This window comes from Tyto alba, unplaced genomic scaffold (assembly GCF_018691265.1).
Source record: "Tyto alba isolate M040663 unplaced genomic scaffold, T.alba_DEE_v4.0 Super-Scaffold_22, whole genome shotgun sequence".
NCBI lineage: Eukaryota > Metazoa > Chordata > Aves > Strigiformes > Tytonidae > Tyto > Tyto alba.
The window spans coordinates 29,275,011-29,298,146 of NW_024881296.1; the positions used below are offsets into that span (position 1 = coordinate 29,275,011).

General features: G+C 35.3%; 1 protein-coding gene across 3 annotated transcripts in view; it reads left to right on the forward strand.

The window, feature by feature from the left end:
* The window catches only part of AHI1 (Abelson helper integration site 1), a 95,165-nt gene that overhangs the window by 55,462 nt on the left and 16,567 nt on the right, over window positions 1-23,136 (forward strand). For 2 of the 3 annotated variants that reach the window (XM_042795927.1, XM_042795925.1), the window contains exons 20-23: window positions 14,926-14,984; window positions 20,395-20,460; window positions 21,175-21,267; window positions 22,841-23,003. In XM_042795927.1, the coding sequence (XP_042651861.1) occupies window positions 14,926-14,984; window positions 20,395-20,460; window positions 21,175-21,267; window positions 22,841-23,003 (381 nt within the window). The remainder of the gene's footprint in view (window positions 1-14,925; window positions 14,985-20,394; window positions 20,461-21,174; window positions 21,268-22,840; window positions 23,004-23,136) is intronic. The other variant, XM_042795926.1, reaches the window with a different exon arrangement.

Here is a 23,136-nt window from a genome sequence, read left to right on the forward strand (position 1 = left end):
ATTTGTACAGGGGTGGAATTTTTTTTGAAATGTGGCCTTTTATTTAATTATTCTGATGGGACGATGGTTCTAAAAAATTGAAAACTTTGCCTAGAATTTTCTTTTGCATTCTTAGAAGTAGAAATACGAATTGGTTATTGTTATTATTACAAGTATCTTAATTGCAACTTGTAATAATAACAATAACCAATTCGTATTGCAGCTTTGCAGAATTTTCACATTTTGCTTTAATTTGTAGAACTCGAATGCTACTAACTCTTTGGATCAAGTATGTATATTTCCTTTGTTTGGAAACTGAATTACTTAAAGGTGCTCACAACCCCCCGGTTTAGATAAGAATAACATTTTAAAACTGTTGAAAAATTGCAGAAAACTAGCATTTTGTAAGTGAATAGACTAGGTTTATTGTAGTTCCTAGATTTTTGAGTATATTATTCTGTTTATTTTCTCTTATTAACCAAACCTTTATGTTCATTACAAGGCTTTATTTTAACTGTAATGCACTGCATAGTCACGGAGAAATTATGCTAACAAGTTTTAGATCCAATTACCAGCTTTTATCTTTATTTTTCAAAAGAGGGTAAGAAAACTGAGTAGAGACAAAGTACTAGCTAAACACCACAGATCAGCCCTTCATCAAGTGAGAACTGATTTAGCTACACTGAAGTCAGGTAAAAATATTTTTACCAAAAGCAGAAGAACATGAGGTCTAAAATTCTCTTTACATATATCTGTGTGCTAATTTGAATGGGAACTCCCCTGGGGAGAATGATCATTCATTTTAAGATATTCTTGTCTCTCGCTTTTACTTAGGGGAAAAGTGTAAAAGAAAAGGAAGAAAGATAATAAAACTTGTATTATTATTATTATTTGCTCATAGCATAATGGAAGAACCTGAAAACTATTTTTCTCAGTTAATTTTCTTTTAAAACAATAGAAACATTCATCACAAGACTTTTACCTTTTTTTTTATGGCTTTCTGGTTCTTTTCTAAGCTATTTGCTCTCCTGTTTACATTTTGAAGAAACTGTCTCAATTTTTTCAGTGCAAATAGATTATGAAGGCTGTGTTGTCACCTGCAGCCAACCTTTGCATGTACTTCCCTGATTTTATTCCTTCTGTTCAGTCACTAGAGCTGTCTCAGGGACGTTCCACCTTGCACCTGCTTTGGCAGTAAATAAAACTTAAGAGTACGAGGACAGAGCTGTGCCCTCACCATGATTTACAGGTAGCTCAGGCAATTCTATGGGGGAAGGAACTTCCTCGGAGCTCTGTGGCCCTACTGTGCCACCAACGTTAGTTGCCAATGTCAGAGTTTTGGCTCAAGGCACAAATACAGGATCTTGTTTTAAGGTAGAAATGCTGAGTGTTTACATTTATAAAATGAATAGTAAAAATGATTTTTTAATTTGAAAGCAAAAGATGTATAAATAGATTCATCTAACCACAAAAATGTTCCAATAGAATAGTAAAGACATAGAGACAAAACCATTAACATTAATGACAATCTGGTTCTTCTATTTTAAAAGGTTAGTTATCCAGTTTCCTCTATCTGAGTGATAAGATGTTATAAATGTCAGAAGAGTTTGTATTTTCTAGTTAAACTTGCTGGAATTGTTTATACTGAGATCAAAGATACACATGTTCCTTTATTATGGGTTCTTTTTCATGTTTCTTCTAGGCAAGTTAATTAAAATATTTCACTAAAAATTACACTAAATACATAGCACAATAACAGCAATCTTTGAAGATTCCAAAAACTTTATCAGAAGAACACCATTTATATTTACTTGAAATTGGTGTATGTTGGGGTAATTACTGCTGTGCCTTCAGGCTAAAGGAAGTACGCTGAGCCAAATTATACAAGGGTGTGGATTAAATGAAGCATTACTCTCTGTTTGGCAGCAGTGGATATAGATTGCAAAATCAGGGTGTGACGTAGTACTGTGGAAAGAGTCTGCCAAAAGTGATTTGGCCTGAGTGTGCCCTTACTTTCTCAATTATGTGGATCCTAAAACAGCTAAATCTAATTAATTCCTAAGTGGAGAGGTCCTGTTAACTGTTTTCAGTCTGAGCTTGTCCGTACTTTCAAATAGAACTTGTCTGTAGTTTTTGAGCTATTTCGCCACAAGACAGTAAGTGTTGACAAAGTACATGTTTAAATGCAATTCTAGCTGGTTTCAGACATGGAAACAGTTCTTCTGCCAAAGGGCTGTGCAGTAAAGTATCAATTCCTTGTCCAGCAGGAAGTTCGGGTCAGCAAGGATGTTGTCTGTACAGCGATGAGGAAATTGATCCCTCCTTGTATTGCTCCAGTCCTTCTGTTCCTGTCACATCCAGAGGAGTGGGGAGGACTGTGCGAAAGACCCAGTAGCAGCCATGGTGCACAGCAGGGAGACATCTCCCTCTCCAGAGAGGAGACCTAGCTCCTTTGACTTCATTCCTGGTTTTGACAATTAAGCAAAACCTAAGTACATTTAACAACAACAAAAAAAAAAATTATATTTTTAAGATACATTATCCATCCTTTTTTGATGTACATACCTACTTCAAGTATTTTGAAAATCCTTTGCTAATTTTGTAGATAGATTTTTATCTGTGTGAAACAACTAAACTTCCATGGATTCATATGCAATTGTTGTTACCCTCATTACTGAAGCACCAAGTGCAGTGAGAGCAAGCTTCCCTCACGTGATTCATTCTGATAATCTAACACCTTTTAAATTAACTTTGGGTGTCTGTGGTCCATATTATGCTCTGCAGTAGACTCTGATACCAGCGTAGCTTGATGCTGATCGCGTTGGTGCTATGGAAACTAATGATATAGGATGATGACTTGGGAAAGCATTAAGAAAGCAGAAGGCACGTACAGAGAAGTGAAAGCCTCTATGGCTGTGTTGTGACTTACACATTGCTATTGTCACACAACCTAGTGACTTGGTATTATTTACAGAGCTGGCCTCAGTGTGCTGCTTTGATCCAGATGAAATGAGAGCTTTACTGGAGTCTGCCGCCTCACTGTTAGCTTGCTTTCTTGCTCACTGGAGGTTGTACGGAACAGTGAATCATTGCTTGTTGGCTTCAAATGAGGTGATAGAATTGCCTTAAAACTCAACTCCTGAAAACTTATATTTGGGTGTTTTCTGCAACCTTATAGCATGCTCTGCTGAAGAAACGGATTGCACAGGTTCCTTCCTCATCTTTTCCCTTTACAATTAAGGCTCAGTTGCTTCAATTTTTACTTCCTCAGCAGAGAAAAAAGGTCTGAATGACGCATAGACAAATTCAATAAAACTCTTCACAGTCTTTCCTGCTCACTTGACCCCAGGGTTTGCTCTGCCATATCGGGCAATCCTTCTGCAGAAGGCTCTTACTCAGACTGTATAACAGATAGCATTTGAAACTGTATCTCTCATCTGAAGATTGATTCCAGCATATCACATCCCCATATGCTTCTGGATATCACATATCCTTTTCCTATCCTGTCAATATCTTCTGTTTTCAGTAGAGGGCCACTGCCTCTACTTCAGCTGTTTAAGCTAACTTCTCGTGCCTCTCTGTTTTTTTTTTTTGGTTCCCCCCCCGATTAACTGTAGGGTGTTGCAGTGACGTATGTTGATACAGTTCTTTCTGGAATCCATTCAGAGCCTGACTGGTCAAAGGAAGCAGACTGCTGCAGCTAACATGACAAAGAATAAAATATAGAAAAATGGAGCTTACTTAATAATATATGTTGAATATCTTTTGGTGTGACAAATTGCTTGGTAGCAGGAAATGTTTTTTCACCGAACTTCTGGTTGTCACTATCCACCAGTAGAGCATAAGAAGTGATTGCCCTAGCATTTTTTTTTTTTTCTTCTAGAAAGGACTGTAACTCCTAGGATTGACTTTGTAAGATGTCATGTTTTGTACTATTTCAGGCAAAGATCATAAATAGGCTCTTTTCTCCTACTCCTTGCATCTTCGAACTTTCATTTATGGATAATCACATTTAAGCAGAGTTCATCTCTATAATAAAAAAGGATCGTCTTGTCCTTGAAGTGGTTGTCTTAGGCTGTCTCAATTCAGAGGAGGTATCAGTGAGGTCTGTCACCTCCCCTGTTTGTTCAGGAGAATCTGTTGTAACAGAGCTCTTTAACTTCTGTGGTGCACATTCCTATTTGAAGACCTTCTCTTGTGAGCCAGGTGCAAGCTAAAGCTGAGTTGATGTTAACCTCCTTTAAGGACTCCAGGTCACACTCTTGAAATTTTTCATCTTAGAAATACATTCTTCTGTATAAAAAGCAGAACCAACGGGAGAAGAAAGATAATTGTGCTACTGTTATTTGGAGAATCTGAAGTGCAGTGCCCATTTAATACACGTCTGTAATATGCCACACCATGTGTACCTTGATAACAATACATTTTTGGAAAATTGTTTTCCTTGTGCTAAAGAGCATAAAAGACACTTCCATCTTTTTTTGACCACTCATGCATGGAAAGGATCTTTAGCAATTGAAATTGTGGTTTGAAATAAGACATTTCCTGCAAATCAGCTTTTTTTACCAAAGCAAATAATTTTCAGAGTAAGTTCCAAGAATCCCATGAAGAAAACAAAGTGTGTCCAGAGTTGTTTATATCACCAGTTCTTGAGTTAATAATTTGGCATGTGCAAATGTTAAATCTAGGAAGATTGAACAACTGTGTACTTTTATATGAAATTAAAGCATATAATTTGAGAGTTTCAAACTTAGAGTGTTACTAGACAGTTTTCTGTGATTTGTACAGTTGTTTGGTCCTTCTAAAGAAACAAAGATATAGCAGTTAGCAATTAAGTCAGTTTTTAAGAAACCTAGATATCTTTCAAAATGCATAATGTATAGAAATGGGTTACTTTCATAATAAGCTGTGGAGAAGAATTTCCTGTCCTTGAATATTCAGACCTCAATAATCCCCTTTCTTACTGATGAGTATGAAAACTTAGTAGATGCTGCTTTTGTGTGGATGTTGAGTTACTGGAGATGCAGTATGAACATAGTCAGTAGTGACTTTAGCTGCTGCTGTTAGTCAAACCAGAGAGGATGGGCAATGTAATTAAGCTTATAGGTTAAAATACTGCAGTTTTTATCAGTTTGGCACTACCTGTGTGATGATGTGAAAAAAGCTCTCATGTTATTACATTAAGTACTTAATCAAATCATATTTCATGATACTATAGAAAATATTGAGTCAAATGGTATTTCTGTATTCATTCTGAATTTAATTATCATTAATATTCTGTTTACATCTTTAGACTTGCTGTAAAAAATAGTCTTGTTTGTAAAATTCTTATACACATAAGATACAGTCCTATCCAATGAATTTGTAACTTCTACTTGCTGGTTTGATGCTGAGATAGTGTAAAGACTTTCTAATATCAGTTGCTGTGATTTGGGTTGGTGATTGAACCTTGGAGAGAAGTCTGTTCTCTCCAGGATATCCAGAGTTCTGGAAATGTGGTCTTAGCTTCCTAAAGCTGGGCACAGTCCCTTTTTATGAACTTGTCTGTCTTGGTTTTCTGTCTTTTACCTCTCCTTAGATCAAGTACCATTTTGTAAATGAAAGGGAGTACTGCCTCTTAATGATGTTCTTTGCAAACAGTTTCTTTTCCATGCTTATTTTTTGCATATCCTCCACCTAAGACCCAAAGAAAAAATCTGTCTATAACAGATTGCTTTTCAGCTCTTTGTCAAGTGGTAATTTGAGCTTTCTACCAGAGTCTCCTGTACTAGAAGGCAGCCCTTTAAAGGTTAAGTCATCTTTTTCACTTTCTCCGAAGTGGCATACCATTTGGTACGCACATATTTGTATAACCAGTATAACTTCAGCTAGACCATTTGCATGGTGGCTGAAGGCCGAGAGCACAGCAATAGTGAGGCTTTTTAAAAAGCATTCTAAAAGTCTGCTACTGTAAAAGTAGCAGGTTGCTATTACATTCTGGAAAACTTGGCAGACCTTGTGGGTGAAGAAATCGGAAAAATCAGCATCATTGAATTATGTGCCCAACTGGATCTCCAATGTGTTACTTTAATGTTGGACTTAATTTTTCAGTTTATTTTCCTCTGTAATGGATGATATCAATATTAGTCTCAAGTGCTTTGTCGTATATTATTTATGAGGAAGTGTATTCAGATTTTGTTACCGAAGTTGCTACAGGCAATTATTTTATTTCTATATACAGTTGGAAATTAATTAGAAAGGACTCACTTATTCATACGTGTTCTAATCACTGATATGTAAAAAAACTTTTCTTAGAGTAGTTTGTTCATAAATTGCTTGAAAACTCAAAAGTGTGCATTCACAAAAACTCTGTGTGTGTGGTAAAACTGACCTACCACATATTTCTTATGGAATACCTGATCAATCTAGTTTCTGAACTACAAATTGGAAAGCAAACTTTGGAAGGTATTTTAAAGACTTAGCCTTCTGTTTCTGAAAATACAATAAGAAGTGTATCTGCTACGAACTCTTTTATTACTCTTAATTTTATTTAAATAAACCTTATTAACCATATTAAAATTCTTCTGTCATGGTTTCCTGATTTATTGTCTGCCAATGATGCTGCATTTTTTAGGTTTAATAATGTATGAGATGTTTGGTAATGTCAAGGAATTTTCTGGTAATATTTTGTCATAGTTAATATTCAGTACTGGCTGAAGATGCTAATTTAATGGAGAAAGTAGGCTAGGTACAAACTAGCTATTCTGGTCATTGTAGAGACCTGAAATATCAAGCTGACTTTTTTTTCCAGCATATTGCATATGATGTTGCTGATACTATTTTTCCCTGAATGCACATGTTGGAAAAATGCTATGTATGTTCTTCAATAAGGCTTTTTTTTGTTGTTGTTGGGTTTTTTTTCTTTTTTTTTTTTCCAGTCAAGACTTGTTTTGACATTGTGAGGCTACTGGGTAATATAGAAACTCAGTAGTTCATTCAGTAACTGGCTGTTTTTCCTTAGCTGAGAAGATTTTGCATTGCAAAAAAATGTTAATGGTTGATTTTGAAAAGTATTTGTGGTATTCTAAGCATGTTTGCTTATAGCTTTCCATTGTAGGGCAACAGGCTAATTTGGTCTAAGTAACTGTGGGTAACTAGCCATTGCTGAACTTCAGGTGGGGGGGAAGAACCATGCAAAGCAAATCACTTTGTTCTCCTTCCTTGCATAATTTTCATTCTTTGTCTTTTATGCCTAGTCAAGTATGTTTTTTAAAGATATGAGTAGATCTCCTGAGGTCAGTGGATGCTTAACCTTGAGAGTTACAGATAAATTTTATTTAACTGTATTATACAGAAATTAACTGTATTAATAAATAGAATTTAACTGTACTATGTATTTTTAGGAAACAGGTAAACATAAATCTTGCTTAAGAGCTCCATTTCCTCTGATTCAGGGAGGGTAAGTTAATGCAGAAGCAAAAATATTACCAAACCTAAAAGTGAAGGTTTCTATTTCAGTGTGGGCATTCACAACTTGAAGGGACTGCAGTTTCTATATTTCATTAAGTATTTTTCTATAGGGTAACACCACAAGCTTTATTTAATACAGTAAAAAATAAGTTTCTTTTCAAATTTAATTTCATTTGTTTGCTTTTAAATAGTCTTGGTGAACTTAGCAAAACTAATAATGACTTTCTCAGGATATCTACAGCACTAGAAGAAAAATAACTCTTATTAATACAAAATATGCGTCATAGTCTGCATTTTCCTTACATCTTTTTTATCTGCTATCTAGAACTTGTAAATAATATTGCCAATCTGATTTCAGAATGCTGATGATATCTGTGTAGGCTTATTGATGTTTGCTGTAGAGTCACCTTCTGTTCTCTATGTTGTAGAAAGAAACAACGGATACTATAAACTCTGTTCGTTTTCAGTTGTATCTACTGCCATTATGATGTAACGTTGAAGATTGTCATAAATTAGCACATTCCTGATTAGCATGAATTCAATAAATGTTCTTTACTTCAAAAGAATGCTTGGGACACGTGCTACTACTTGCATTGTTTATATATGGTACTGTAGAAACTTAACATTTGCAAGAAAAATGTAAGATGATGATTTGATAAGATTACTCAGAAATAATTAGGTGGGTGTGTAGGCTACTAAATGTATTTGATTTTAATCTCTAATTAAAATGTTGGATTTTTTAATTGTTTTTGTGATGCAATAGGTTTTACTTCGTTATACCTTTACCTTTTGTAAATAGGGGCCAAATTCCGCCTGTTCATTGTGCCTAAGTACAGGATAAATATATTCATATGAAACAGTATTCTCAAAGCCAGTGACTATCTACATAGTTCCTTCTGGAGGATTATTTTAAGATTCAGAGCAAATACATGTTAGTGCTCTTGGATACCTTGAACCAGGAATAAAAATGATGGCTAACCTTGAATGAATCTCTCTATACATTCTTTTGACTGATGGTAGATATAATTATGTTGTGGGATATGGCACTGCCAGAAGCATAGTGGGGTTTTTTTGTTAGTGCTGTCTAATTCTGAGGCCTCTTATATGAGGATTGGAATCAGTTGATGTTGCAGTGAAGGTATCTCATTGTGGATCTACAGGTGTGAATTTAAGCCTTGCTCCATTCCACTGCTCTAGTGTTCGCTTAGTCCTGCTACAAGGGAGCACAGTGGTCATTTGGGCTGGGGAATCAGAGACAGCCAGATGCAGTAGCTAGAGATAACTGTACTAGTCCTTGGATAAGAAAGTTACTGTGTTTAAGCACACTAGACCAATTGCCTTTCTCAGTTCAGGAAGACTGTGACTGACAATTTGAGAAGCCAGAGTTCTCCTAATACCTAGAGTTGGGGCACCTACTGTAAAACCACGTGCTGGTGTGAAAGAAGCAGCAGTAATACGTGTGGAACTGCATGGTACTGAATTGTATAACTCTAGGGAGTTACTTTTCTGGTTTTAATACCAGCATTTTAATAACTGTTTTTAATACCAGCATTTAGTAAACAGTTGGTCAAAAAGGTAAATATTGCATACTTTTCTATTGAAAGCTTATTCATCTGTGCAGACTCTTTGGTGTAGTACAGTATGTTGAATGAAACCAGCCTGATCTGTTGACAAGTTTCCCAAGTTTCATTTGCTTTGTTAGTTTTACAAGTTTTCATTGTATTAATGGGGATGGGGAAGGGAAACAGAAAGAAGTTATGTTTTTCCAACTATCAGCACAGCTCTGTTTTGGCTTAACTGGACAGGGGGGAATTGGTTGGTTTGTTTGTTTGGGGTTTTTTTGTCATTGCCACCTAGATCAATTCCTGCACTAACTTGACGAGTGATATCTGGCGACAGTAGAGCTAATGCTTCTCTCATTTTTTTTTAAGTGTATATAATATGAAAACAGCTCTCATATCTGACTGGTAAAATAAATTAACAGAAGTTTCTCTGTTTAACTTACAGAAAGTAAAACAGTAAACAGAGAGGGATTTTATTTGTTCTATAGATTTTGTATTTTGGTTTTAAGCGGATAGATTTAGGTTAACAAATTGGAAACCCACTTAGAAAATGAGAATGACATTGAGGAGATAGTTCAGTCTTTTCTGGATGCTCTGATAGAATAAAAAAAGTGGGGAGGAAACAAGGAGAGGGCTGATAACAGCATGGGCTCACCTGGTGTTGAGTAGACTTCTCAGTGCAGAATACACTGCAAGAATCTTATGGGTGTTTGTAGAAGTCCTTTGCGTTCAGTAGTGACGCCATCACAGCACTCTTTATATATACTTAAACACAGCATATGAGAACCATGTATTTTGAGAATATACATTTTAAATGGCTTGCAAGATATGGGCTCTTGAGAGAATTAACCATTTCCTTTGGCAGCATATTAGTTACAAAGAGAACTGTGTTAGAAAGAGTGATAAAATACTCTATTCCTTGTTTCACATTATGCTGCTTTTGAATGTAGTTTTCTTGCTCTACCTTCAGCCAAATGTCTTCCAAAATAGTTCTAAAAGCTATGATAGAAATTAAACTTTATTGAAACAGTTTTTAATACACTTTGGTCCTACCCATTCTCCTGTTCAGTTTGGAGTATGTTCACATGTGTTTTGCTGGTAAAACAAAAAGTTACGCTTGTGTTAAGTGGATGCATCTATTCCTTTAATTTTGTGAACTGCATCTGAAAATGTTTGCAGTGAGTTTTGAAAGTATTTGTGATCCTGCATTTAAGTAAAAGAAAACAAGTTCTTATCCAATATATAAACAATCTTTTTATTTAATGAATTCTGTTTGATCTATTAAAGCACAATTGTTGTGAGAATAAAGCCTCTGAGGGAAGATTAATATATATTTAGATCATTAAAAAATTATGTTCTTTCTCTTATACCTAGCTTGAAAAATAAAATTATGGAAAGAACTGAGTAATACTGCTCTGAAAGCTTTTACTTTTTAAAAAACTCAAAACTTCCCTTTGAAGCCTAAAGTAGAGGTTATGCTGCATACTGAAAGATGTTTTGGTCACATAGATCATGCTTTTGAATAGATGACTGTGCTGAAAGCATAATTCTTTTTACTAGGAACAGTTCTAAAGCCACAGAAGATGAGTAGGAAGAGGACTGAGTTGATATACACATATTCATCTCACATCCCGGTTGATTTTTTTTCTTTCCAATGTTTGTTGTTTAACTGTGCCATGTTGCAAGAGGCCACAATATAAATTATAAGAAGAATGTTTGTCATAAGAATTACCATTTCCTAGAGGCATAGTTTATTTTCATATCTTTCAGGATTTGATTGTGGGTTTTTTAGACATTAATTATTAGTATAAACTTAAAGTAAAACTCAATTAAAAATAGAATAATGTGGAACTGGAATAGGTAAGATTTTTTTCTCTCTGCGTGATTTAGAGGATTTCATCACAGCAATGTCTGAATATTAACTTTATTCAATTTTCTTAGTTATGTGTTTGTTTGTTGGTGTTCTATGATTTTTCTGAGGATTTTCCAGGATGACCTTCTGATAATTTCATTAACTGTAGATTCCATGAGACCAGAATCCTTAGAGAAGTATAGTGCACAAATATCTTTATTAATTAACAAAATTACTGTCAAGAGCATTTCACAAAGGGAGAAAAAGCCTTATTTTGAAAAGTTAATTAAAACATGAATTCTGTAATGAATGTTCTCTCAGCCTCTATTAAAAGAGGAATTTTTCACATAAACGTTTAATATTAGGTGATTGTAAACACTCCAATAGGACAATAGCAGAGTTATGTGACTCCCTAGAAGGACTTTTTTCCCTGTTCTATCTCTTTTACTATTAATTTAAAATAAATATAATAGCTAAAGATGTTATTTGAAAGGAAGTGTTCTTAATTCTTACAAGTGCTATTTTGGGGCATTGTTGCTGTTATCACATAAATTTTTGTGTAAGTCTAATCTGTTTGGAAGTGAACTCATCTACTTCCTGTGTGTTTCAGCCCAACTATTTAGAATTTGATCACCTCACACTAATGTGCTTATCTGGAGCATGCAATAAAACTGGGAACTTGGTAGCGCAGGCGTGTTCTGAACAGGAGGACAACTACTTGGTTTCTGTTGTCTTTTCTCTTTAGTTGCAATTATACTGGCAGAAAGTATATTGCCAGAGGTGATCCTGGGGTACTAAGGATAGGCGCAAGTTCACTGTTCCAATTGTAGAGGAAACTAATATAGTTTCAGACTCCCTCTCAAGGCAGACAGCTACACTGTTTTTCAAAAGATACCAGTTCTTTGGTAGGCATTTGCCTAAAGTCAGCACATGCTTGGACTCAGAAGGTAATTGTAGGAGAGGATTATGTGGACCATAAAGAAGAGCTGTCCTGCTGTTAAATTGTGTCAGTGTGAAAGTTCTGATCGTTTGAGAAAAAGCAATTGTATCTATTATTTTGAGACATCTAACACTGCATTTAGACATTAGCAGTAGGTTCTTTTGGAAATAATTTATTCTACTCATGTAAAATTCCATATAAAGGAAACCACTGAAGAATCAATGCAAAATAATAGGAAATACAGTAAATCAGATGTTAATACTTTCAAAGGGAAGATTAGCTTCTTGAGATGTACAGGATTTTGAAGGTAAAGACAGCAAATGCTGTTAAGAAAGAAGACTGTTGGAGGTTTCAGGTAAACCCTCTGAATCAATAACAGTGTTTCTCCTTTAGTGATTCTGAAACATCCTTATGATTAGATAGTCTAGATTAACCTTGGTGTTGTGTTTTTTTCAAGTTTGATTTTACAAGGGATTTAATGACCTTTTTATAAGCTCAGGCTAAGTGAGAGTACCAACAGGTCACGGTGTCCTATAAACTTCATTTTTGGGTGAAATGGAAATGTCCTTCTGTGACCCTGACCTCAATTTCAACACCTCCCTATAGCAATTGAAAAGTTTCCCAGCCTGGATCAGAGATAACCAAAGCAAGTACTGCTGAGGCTGTTAGTCACACCTGCTCCATGCCATTTACATGCTTCATCAAGCATGGAACCATGTCAAGGCAATAGCTGTGTAAAATTGCTTTGAGAATCTACTGCATCCTTTGAGAAAGAAGGGATGGATATTCCCTTACTTGCTGAATGGATCATATTTTCTGAGTGAGGAGGATTTGAACCGTTTGGGGTTTTGTTATATGACTGTTCTGAATGTAGGAGCTACTAAAGGGAATGCTTGCTAACTGAAAGCAGCTATCAGATAACACTAAAAACTGGTTCAGGGTAACCAATAGGCATGTTCAATATGAAGAAATAGCATTGGCTTTGTGGAGTGTAGAATATTTGGACCCAAGTGTGCTCTGGTCTATTTAGTGTTCACACCTCAAATGAAGCAGTAAGAATTTTCTGCTTATTTTGGAAGAAAGCTTTAGTTATGGAAAGCACTAGGTCAAAACCAGTGCCAGCTGCTAGAATTCAGTACAGCCCTCCTTACAGCTTGTGAGTTACACATCTGTATCTTTCCTATGCTTGCAGCAGAGCAGGTCTGCACCGCCCTTTGTTGAGGCTTAATTGGGGATATCAGACTAACCATAAAGTTTTCACCTGGCAAGCAGATAGAGACACAGCACCAGACTACTCACATACATAAACATACAGTCCAGAAGTACTTGGAGGTAATACATCTTTTCCGTAGGAAAACAAGAAAGTCAGTGATATTACTGATAAAAATACAGATTTGTTGGTTTTTTTCTTTTTAATTAAAGTTCAAAGATATTTTCCAAACAGTTGTTTTCATCACATATCTTATAGCTTTTATCTTAGAATGGGTTTGTGTGAACTGGCATAACACTACAGTGCTCAAGTTGAAAATCCTATGGTAGAATACTTCGCCATCTAAAGAAAAAAAAATTTTTTTAGCATGCAGATGTTTTATTGGTCTTGAACTTGTTGGTTTTTTTAAATCAAAGGATTGATATGACACTTTTATGTAATAGTATATCCATATGTAGTATCATCTCTGTAAGCAGCTTGTTTTGTAATTGTGTGAGTATGTAGGAAACAATATTAATACAATGATATCCCTACTGACTTCTGGTGTTAGTGATGAGCAAATGTTTTAACAAATAGCTTATTTGGAAAAAAGTAAGCTTCAGGTCTACCAACTTTAAGTATGGGTTGAATTCAGAAAACAGTTTCTCTTCTCATCTCTTTCCTCTTCTGAAAAGAGATGGGGAAAAAAGTAATAAAAATCAAAGCCTTTCAAACTGAAGTATTTCAGAATTTATACAAGCTCTTTTGAAATTAAGATCACAAAATTTTTAATTCATACACAAAATTGAAAAATTAATTATTGCACTTATTCAGGAATTCTCACAGGTACAAAATTATTCACATAAGATCTGCAGGAGCATGATTTAACTATGATTATTTGTGCTTGCAGCTTTTGTTATATTTAGAAATATCTTAATGATTAAACATTTATGAGTAAATCTCCTGTGAAAGTCAAAACCACTAGACTTTAGAAAGTATACTGTAGGTGGAGTTGTGCAAGTTTCTTTGTGGAACTGTGCCATTACATGGGAATCTGAATCTCAAAAGTCCTCTTTATTCAGATACTGGGCTCCTCAAGAGTAGGCTTTTGGAGTGTCAACTGAAAATGAGTTTTCAGAACTTACTTCTCTTTGAGAACAAAACTTGTTTCAAAACTAGTGTCTCACAGAGAAAATCTAGTGAGCTTAACTCTCTGTTGTCTGGCATCTCTATACTTGAGAGACTGTTCTCCAACGAAGCAGTAGCATTTTTTACTGTCATGTTTAACAATTTTCAGATTTTTGTATCTTTTCTTTTTAAGATGTTTTCTTAAGTATACAGCTGAGGAGACCAATAACAAAAGGATAAATCCATAGATGATGAAAGGATTTTCCTGAGCTTAGTAGTTAACATAATAGTTTGAAAAGAAAAGAATTTACAAGTATTTGTTCAAATGCACTATGTAGAGAATGAATAAAATAAACAGCAAGATGTGTTGTGATAGGAACTCAGATGATCAAAGGGAACTACTGAATAGGCATAGTTATTCTTTCAGATAAAATAAGGAAGTAATTCCTTTGAGAGTTTTTGTGATCATTTCTGTTGGAAAACTTTGTATGCATTACTCAGAAATTCAATGAAGAGAAAAGCAATACAGCCTAGATAATAGTGTCAGCTTTGAGCACGAGGTGGCATGTGGACATAGCTTGAGCTATTTCTCCAAATCATTTGAATGGAAATATTGGATTAGTTAACCTTGTGTCAGGTCTGTTAGTTAAATAAACCCTCCAACTGTTCCTGACTGAAGGATGCATAGTTGTGACTGAAAGATGCTGCTGCTTTTCATTAGAATTTTGTCAAACATATCCTGCTAACATAATGATTTTAAAATAAAATGGTTTATTCGATGGAAAAGGATAACAAGCAGAAAATTCACATCCTTTTATTTTCACAGGGTGTTTCAGCCCAGTAGGAAATCCTCTTAGCCGAACACTATTGGGTAGACTACAGACGGTAAGGAATTCTATCTTTGCATTTTTTTAAATTGATGTTTAACTATAAAATGTCATTATTCACAAGTTCTCATTGTAGAGAGGGGTTTTTTTTATTCTTTTTTCACAAAAGAGGTATCTTCAAGCAAATTGTCTACATGGGCAAATAAGCTTTTGCTGCAGACAGCTGGTAGCAAGATCAGACATCTGTAAATTAAAAGCTTTGTATTTTTTCATGATTTACTTTTTATTGTTTCAACATAAATAAGCTAAAACCACAGTCCTTTGTTTTTGACTATTGATAAGGCATTGATAAGTAGGGAGAGAAAACTGGGACAGTAACTTGAAATTGAATCCTATTTGCAGCACCATTGTTTACTCATACTTCACATTTTGTAACAAGTGAAATCACAGCTATCCTCTGTTGATTTAATTGCTTATCTGTTAAATATTGATTGGAAACTTCTAGTAATTATATTTGTTCCTTTATTTCTGTTTTCCTGATCACCATAATAAAAATCCAACGGAATCTTTAAATGCTATTAATTTCAACTATACACTTGATAAAACTGGATTAAGCACAAAATGTATGGAGAGACTAGTGATGGGAGAGAGAGTGGTGCTTCGGAATATTGGATGTATGTGTGGCTCTAGAAAGCTGGGCCTGTTGTACTGGAGATGTTAATCCTCCTGCACCCATGGACAGAATACCACGATTTAATATTCTGTCTTAATTGCATGCTAATTGTAATTTTTCAGAGAAATGTTAGAAATGGACATAAATTAACTTGGATTACTTATAGGTGTTTTACAGTATGGATTTGGGATTTTGGTTTGGGCTTGTTTAGGGGGTTTTTTGGACCTACCTTATTTAACCAAATTTGTTAATAGAGCTGTGGAAGGCTTATAAGGTACATAGGATTCACCAAGAAATTTTGGAAGTAATGGTTTTTACATTGCTGTTTTGTTAGCTGCTAAATGGTTATTGTTTTCACATTTCCAATTTTTTAGCCATCACTATGTAATTTTTAGGAAAAAGTATAAATTGTTCAATCAGTTCTCCATCACAGCAAGCTCTAGAAACATTTACACGATCAACTGTTTTAGAAAATACTAAATAGCAGCTAATTTAAAATATATTTTTTCTGAGATGGTTAAATTAAGGTTTTGAAAATTTTTGTTACTTTTTCTGTTATAAATGTAGTAATATATATGTTATAAGTGCAGGTAAGAAGAGTAATTTATATCAGGGCAAGTAGCATATTAACAAATGACAAAATGGTTGAAGAGGTTCTGAATCATTTCAGGAGTTGGAGTATTTCAGTAGCTTGTGAATTGATCTTTTTTCCCTTTTTTCTTTTCTTTCTTTTTTTATCCCTCAAGGATTTACTGCAGCAGCTGTGTTTGCATTTCTGTTTTCTGTTTGTACATTGCAGGTTTCAATAAAGTGCAGTCTGGCACAGTTTTGTTTTTTTTCCTCTAGGCAGATTATAGATTCCCATGCTAATTAAATATTGAAGGGCTGTAATCAAATAAGGATTGTATTCATCTGAAGCCTAAGGAAGTAACTTTACAGTGTCTATATACAGATTAATTAAGACCAAAGAAGAGTACATTATTCTTAGCAATTAATACTTTTAGAATCATTTTAATTTAGCTGTTAATACCGTTATTGTACTTCTGTTTCCAGTAGACTAAATTTGTACAGTTAGGTGTCCTGATCTGGGAGTGACAATTAATTGGACCAGAGAAGAAGAACAGAAATACAACAGTGCTAACAATATTCAAATATTTTATGCTAAGTCTCGGCTTATTTAGCATTTCATTTAAAACTTCAATTTCTGGAGTAGAGTGATTGCATGACATTCTTAGGGAAGGAAAGGATTAAATAAATTTCTAACCCTCGGGTTCATAAGGAAAAATGAAAACAATGAAGCAACTGTAAAAACTCGGGTTGATTCTGTAAAATTTTTAAAAGTTTTAAATATTATCTCACTCTTAAGCCAGTGGTGGGTTTTCTGAGCACTGTAAGGTAATTTCCTATTTTATCTGCTTAAACAAACAAACCAAAACAATCTACCACAAAACAAAACAACAATAACAAAAAAGCCCCCAAAAGGTAACAGTGTCAGAACCGAGGCTATCATTATGCACTAAGGCACAGATTTACTGAACAGGCAAGAGAAGCTTTAACACTCATTCCCTGTGTCTTTACTGGAGTGTTTGCACTGGTAACACTCCCGGTTTCTCTTCCATTCTGGCAGATAGCAGGTACAGGGAGATGGAGTGGAGAGAGGCAGTGGCACTGTGCAGCATCCCAGAAATAGGTGTTTGTCCTTCTTCATGTCACTGAGTCTGTCACTCTGTGGGAAAAGGAGGGAGGGTGGCTTTGGCCCTGTATGCACACACATTGGGGTTCACCCCCGTATGTGTAGTGTCTGCTTAAGATTAATCTTAGAAAAGCTTATTTTCCAAGTGTAGTTATTATGAGTTAATGACTTATTAGAAGTGGGACTTAATCTGTATGTTTATTCTGTTACAATGAAGAATGTGTTTGTATATGAAACCACTAGTAGGCTTTACATTTTTCCATGTTTTTTCTTTAAACTTTGGTATTGTGTTATTTGAAATATATTTGTTCAGTAGTAGAAACGAAATGCAGAAATTTTTACAGAAAAGTCAGTAAAGTATATCACTTGTTCTTACTCAGTGCTGCTTCTCCTAGGGGAATGAATACTATCTAATGCTCAAATCCTGTTGGCCATTGTACATCTGCATGAATAAAAGCAAAACCTCCATTACCACAATTACTGAAACTACCCAATTAAAAAGAAGCCGTAAAGGTTTTAATTAGTGTGTTTATCAGGAATCGGTGACACTTGATACAGCAATTTTATTTATCAGTTTACTTTTACCTGCAATGCTCTCTTTTGTACTAGTGTCTTAAAGCATTTTCTGTTTGATTTTCTGTTAGAAATATCAAGGCTATCTAAGTGAGTTAGTTGTGGATGACCAGCGTGATATTCCATGGTCTAGAACTCTGCATCAACTCCTGGATCTGTTTATCCTCTGAGGATGTTCCTTACGCTGAAAGCTCCGAATAGCTTTGTTCAGCCAAAATCAGTGTGACACAGCAGGCTTTTTCAGCAAGCATTTTGTTCTGGTTTCTCACAGATGGTCAGGCTCCCAAAAAGACCAACTCCTCAGAGCATAACTGTAGCCCCACGTCTGTTCCAATGCAAGAAAAGGATTAACTTGCATTAAAAAAAAAGAGACATTAATATTATGTTAAGAACGATGTATTCATATACTTTAGTATGTCTGTTGCTTTTTTGGAATCCTGAATACGTGGCTTAATCTTGTGACACAACATTAAAAAATCATGTTTCTAAACTGAAAGGCCAACAGTTCTTGCTGGGTGTCACCTGCAAGGTGAGTGGTAGTTGGCACTGTTGGAGATGTGGCATGAGATGCCAGAGGCAGCTCTGCTGCCTTGCAGTAGCCACATCTGTGGCAGCAGCCGTGGCCATTCCCCAGTCCCGCTGGAGGCAGGGGCAGTGTGCAGCCCCTGACATACTCGGAGTATCTCTTTAAGAGGAAACTCTTTGGATTGTTGTTGCCTTAAAAGTTTAAGGCAGCGTCAGAGAACATTGGACATAGTCTGAGGATGACTCATGGCTTTCAGCTTGTTATTTCCAAACAGCTTGCTCTGTCAGGCTCTTCTTATGTTGAGTGTTTGAGAGCACATAAATACTTTATTAAAAAGAGAGACAGATTGAGACACAATAATGGGGCAATATGAGTACCTGAACTAGATACCTAAATAATACTGCTAATAATTCTGATGAATCATTTTTGAGCAACAGGAGGCACTCCCATCCCACAGGCTAAGCACAGTGCCTGCACAGTTCTCTTAACCTTGAGAATAGAAAATGAGAATTAGCTGAAACCCGTAAGGCAGTACTACCAGTAGACCACTGAACAAGCCATGTACTCTGAACTGCAGCTCCACCAGTCTTTGTTCAAAATTTGTTTACCAAATCAGGCAGTTACTTTTTTTTTTTTTTTTTTTTTTTTTTCCCCCTCCCCACCCCAACCCCCAGCCCCCTCCCCCCCGGTATGTACATAATTATTCATAACTCTTTAGGTGGTAGGCTTAGATGTTCTGGTAGTTGATAAGAACTGAGTGCAACTGTTTGCTTTTATACGGTGTTCATCTGTATGTACTGAGTGTGGCTGTAACTACTGTGGCAATACCGAAACAGTCTGCAGGCTGGATGGAACCTCTGTGTTCAGGATAGTCAGTGATTTCTTTCCTATATGGAATAAGCCTAAATTAGGAAAACAATATGGAAGGCAAGAATCTCTGTTTTAGAGAATGCCATTTATTCTGCTGAGGATTGCAGTAATGGTGTTGTCTGGATCACCCTAATAAAATAAAATAAAAATAATTTTTAAAAAAGAAAATAAAAGGAGCAATACATTTAGATACATGTTTTAAAAAGCAAGAGAAGAGAAAGAAGTTCGTGCAAAAGGCAGAAGAGGGGCTGTAAAATATGAGAAAGTTGAAGTATGTTGGATAGAAATTCTCAAATTTAAATGTTGCTTTTAACGTGGTACAATCTGTGTGAAAATGTTTACTTCACAAAGCTCACATTTGATCCTTCTCTTACTTTAAAATATTTTAATTGCTGTGTAATATTTCTATTCTGTATTGTAGTTTGTATCCTTTGACACACACAAAATCCATGGGAAACTGGTTTCCCCTCTGTGAAAATAGGCCACTGAAAAAATTAAGTAACATGAGCAAAGGACTGCCATCCCTTCCTTTATTCTAATTTGTTGTCCCTCTGTTAATTTTCATAATTTTTCTGTTCTAGCTCTTCTTTCAACTGAAGAATTCTGTTGTTTGACAGAAATAAATTTTTGTAGGTACAGGCACATCCTAATTATTGCATTATGTAACTGCTATTCCTTTCACTTCATTGGAAGCCTGAAGAGTAAGTGGTAAAGAAAGAACAACCAGAATTAAATGGAAAGTGTTGGTTATTAAGACCAACCTGAAATTCTTCATTGTATGAAAGTGACATCCATTACATACTGGTTCAGAGGTAAAATTCACTGCAATAACTTCTTTAACTGTAGTGTTTGCAGTGCAAACAAGGTTAGACTGCATGGTCATCAATCCTCAGTCTTCCGTCAGGTTATCTTTAGTGTAGTGTACAAGCTTGAAAAACTAAATATCTTTTTCTAATTATCTATATAGACAGTATTACTCAGTGTTGCCTAACATGACTTCTGCTTTTTCTTTTTCAAAAAAAGCATTTTGTTACAGATAATTCTTACTGTTTTACAGTAGACATAAAAATACTCAAAATTATAGTTTACCAAGATACTTCATATTAATGTTTTAAAATCATTTCTTCTTCTAGAGTGATGACTGCCTGACTGCACTGGGGGTGGGAGGAGGAAGCAGTTGTCCACTCAGGCAAGAGACAGTAAGTATTATGTCATTTTTTTCAGTGTCCTCTATACCTGTTACCCTGTATTTGTGCTTTTGAAAGCACATTCTTTTTTTTAGCATGTTCCCAAGGATTTTTTTTTTCCACCCTAGATTTTGTAATTCTTACAAACATGTTCATAAACAGCATATCCACATCACTGCTGGTTTTATACCACTCTTGAAAAATAATTTTGTAAACTTTTGATGAATACAGATTTTTTTGCCTGAACTTGGACCCAGACAGAATTTAACGTGTCTGAATGTCACACTAGAAGAAATTCCATTGCTTTGGGCGTCATTGTGAGTGGTTTACATTCTTCTTTGGTCCTAAGGTACATTTCCTGTATCCTCTTGTGGTCATTTTCAGAACATATGTCTCCAGAGAACATAATGGTAATTTCCATGTTTTGTTTAAATTGTCAGGCTTGCTAAACCAGTTGTGTTACAGGATACATTGGTATTTTGATTTTTTTGTTTCTGGGAGACAGACAGTGGGACTTGCTTGATTGATTTGAACTGTTTGTTGGCAATGTTTCCATGTTACTGAATTTTTGTAATTTTTTTCCAAAAAAACAAAATGTTTACACCAGAACTATCTTACAAAACATGCTGCAAAAAGAAGTATTTGTTGCTCTGCCTTTCATTGTTTTTCATGCTGCCAAGTAATTAGTTACAGTCCATTCTTTTTTTTTTTTTTTGAAACTTTAAGCGTCCTCATGATTTTCATTCTACCATTGCTAAGGAAACTTGCCGCTTAACTGAAGTGGGCACTGTTAGAGCACCCCTTACTGGACATGATCATGTGAGCTTCCAGTTCTCTACTGTTTCTCTGTGGTGCTCATTAGTGTGTTCTAGTTTGGTTCTATTCTATAGTTCGTATTTCTGTACTGTTAACATCACCTTTTTTTAGTAATTTTTTAGTAATTACTGTATTAGCTTTCCTAATGCAGAGAAGAGGGTTATAATAAAGGATATTTCATTGTTTAGCTTCTTTTTGTAAGTTCAGGATTACTGAATGTATATTGAGATAAATTTCCCGTCTACTGAGAACTGTGCTGATACTAATTCTTTGATGCTGACCAGCTCACAAATTACCACATAGAGTTTATAGTGATAGAATCATTTCCATCTTTTCCCATTTATAACTGATATAATCTGTTTAATTGGTGACATGGAATTATGAAAATACAAGTGACATTGGCAATATTTTTACACACATATCTCACAGGAGACCTTACTCAAAATAGGAATACAAATGTAAAAAGCACTGCACAGTTCATCAGTCTTGGGATTTAAATGCATGCATGAGTAATAAAATAAGGAAGTTTTTTCTCCAAATACCTATCTTCATAATAACTTTGCTGTCTCCATCAGTCCCCTGTGACCTCCTATCACTCCTAATGATCCCTGTTTCTGACTTCTTTACTTACAATTTCATAGAGGAATGTGAGGTAAAGATTATATGTAGAGAACCAGTGTTCTTTGTGTAAAATAGATCATAATTTTTGCTCTTCACTTACGATGAAGGAAGTGAGCAATTCTCTTATTCTTTCAGTTCACTTGTTTTCTTTCAGTCTTTTCTGCTCTGAAATCATCAGGACAGATTTTTCTTCATAGAGCATAGGAAATAAATAAGAAATTATACGTGATATTTTAATATTCAGAATAGAAAGCAGGGTTCTGATAATGTATTCTGTGTAGTATACATGCTGCTGACCACTTTTTTCAGAAAAGTATACCTTTTTCCAGAAAAATATAGATGCACACTATTTCACTGGCAAATGGATTTATTATGTGAAATAGAATATAAACATTTTTGGCAGATATTTATAAAATTGTAAATGCAAGTCTTTATTTCTAAGGAAAAAAAAAAAGGGGAAAAACAAACTGATCAGAGCAAAACTTTGCAATGATATTTTTATACTAAAGTTTTCCTTCGGTAAAACTGTCATACAGTTGAAGTATTTATTCGAACACATATGCTTCATGAGCGCTCACAAAATGGGATCTGAAGGTGGTGTAACAATTCTGAGAAAGTGAATGTATGAAGTGTGGGGGGTTTTTTTGTTGTTTTTTTTTTTTTCCCTTTTGCTTCACAAGTAAATTGCTTATAAAACTAACAGCTGCTGTTTTGAAGCTAATCTTAGTGAATTGAATGTTCTTAACCATTTCTACAATCCCACAGTCCTTTATCTTGCCTCTCCTGCTGCTTTCCCACCACCCCTGATCCCATTAGCAAAACTTGAGACAGCCTCAGCTTTTACCAAAGTGCAGCTTTGGTTTCAGCTGCTTTTCTGCAAGAGGAAGTGAATGTTGCGCTTTTTTCTCTGTGGCATGGTTGTGATAAAGCTGTGGTGCTCTTATCTCTCTTTTAGGTAGTGGCTCTTTATGACTACACAGCGCATCGATCAGATGAGCTAACCATCCATCGCAGTGACATTATCCAAGTGTTATACAAAGATAATGATAACTGGTGGTTTGGCAGCCTAGCAAATGGACAGCAAGGCTATTTTCCAGCTAATTATGTGGCTGGTGAAAGTAAGTTTACTGCTGTCTTCCTGGTATACCGGTGTGGGTTTAACTGATGGTCCAAGGTTTTACCGTGCTGTACCACTTACTGTTTTGAAGATACAAATTTATGTAGCGTACCGATGGCATAGTGATGAGTTAT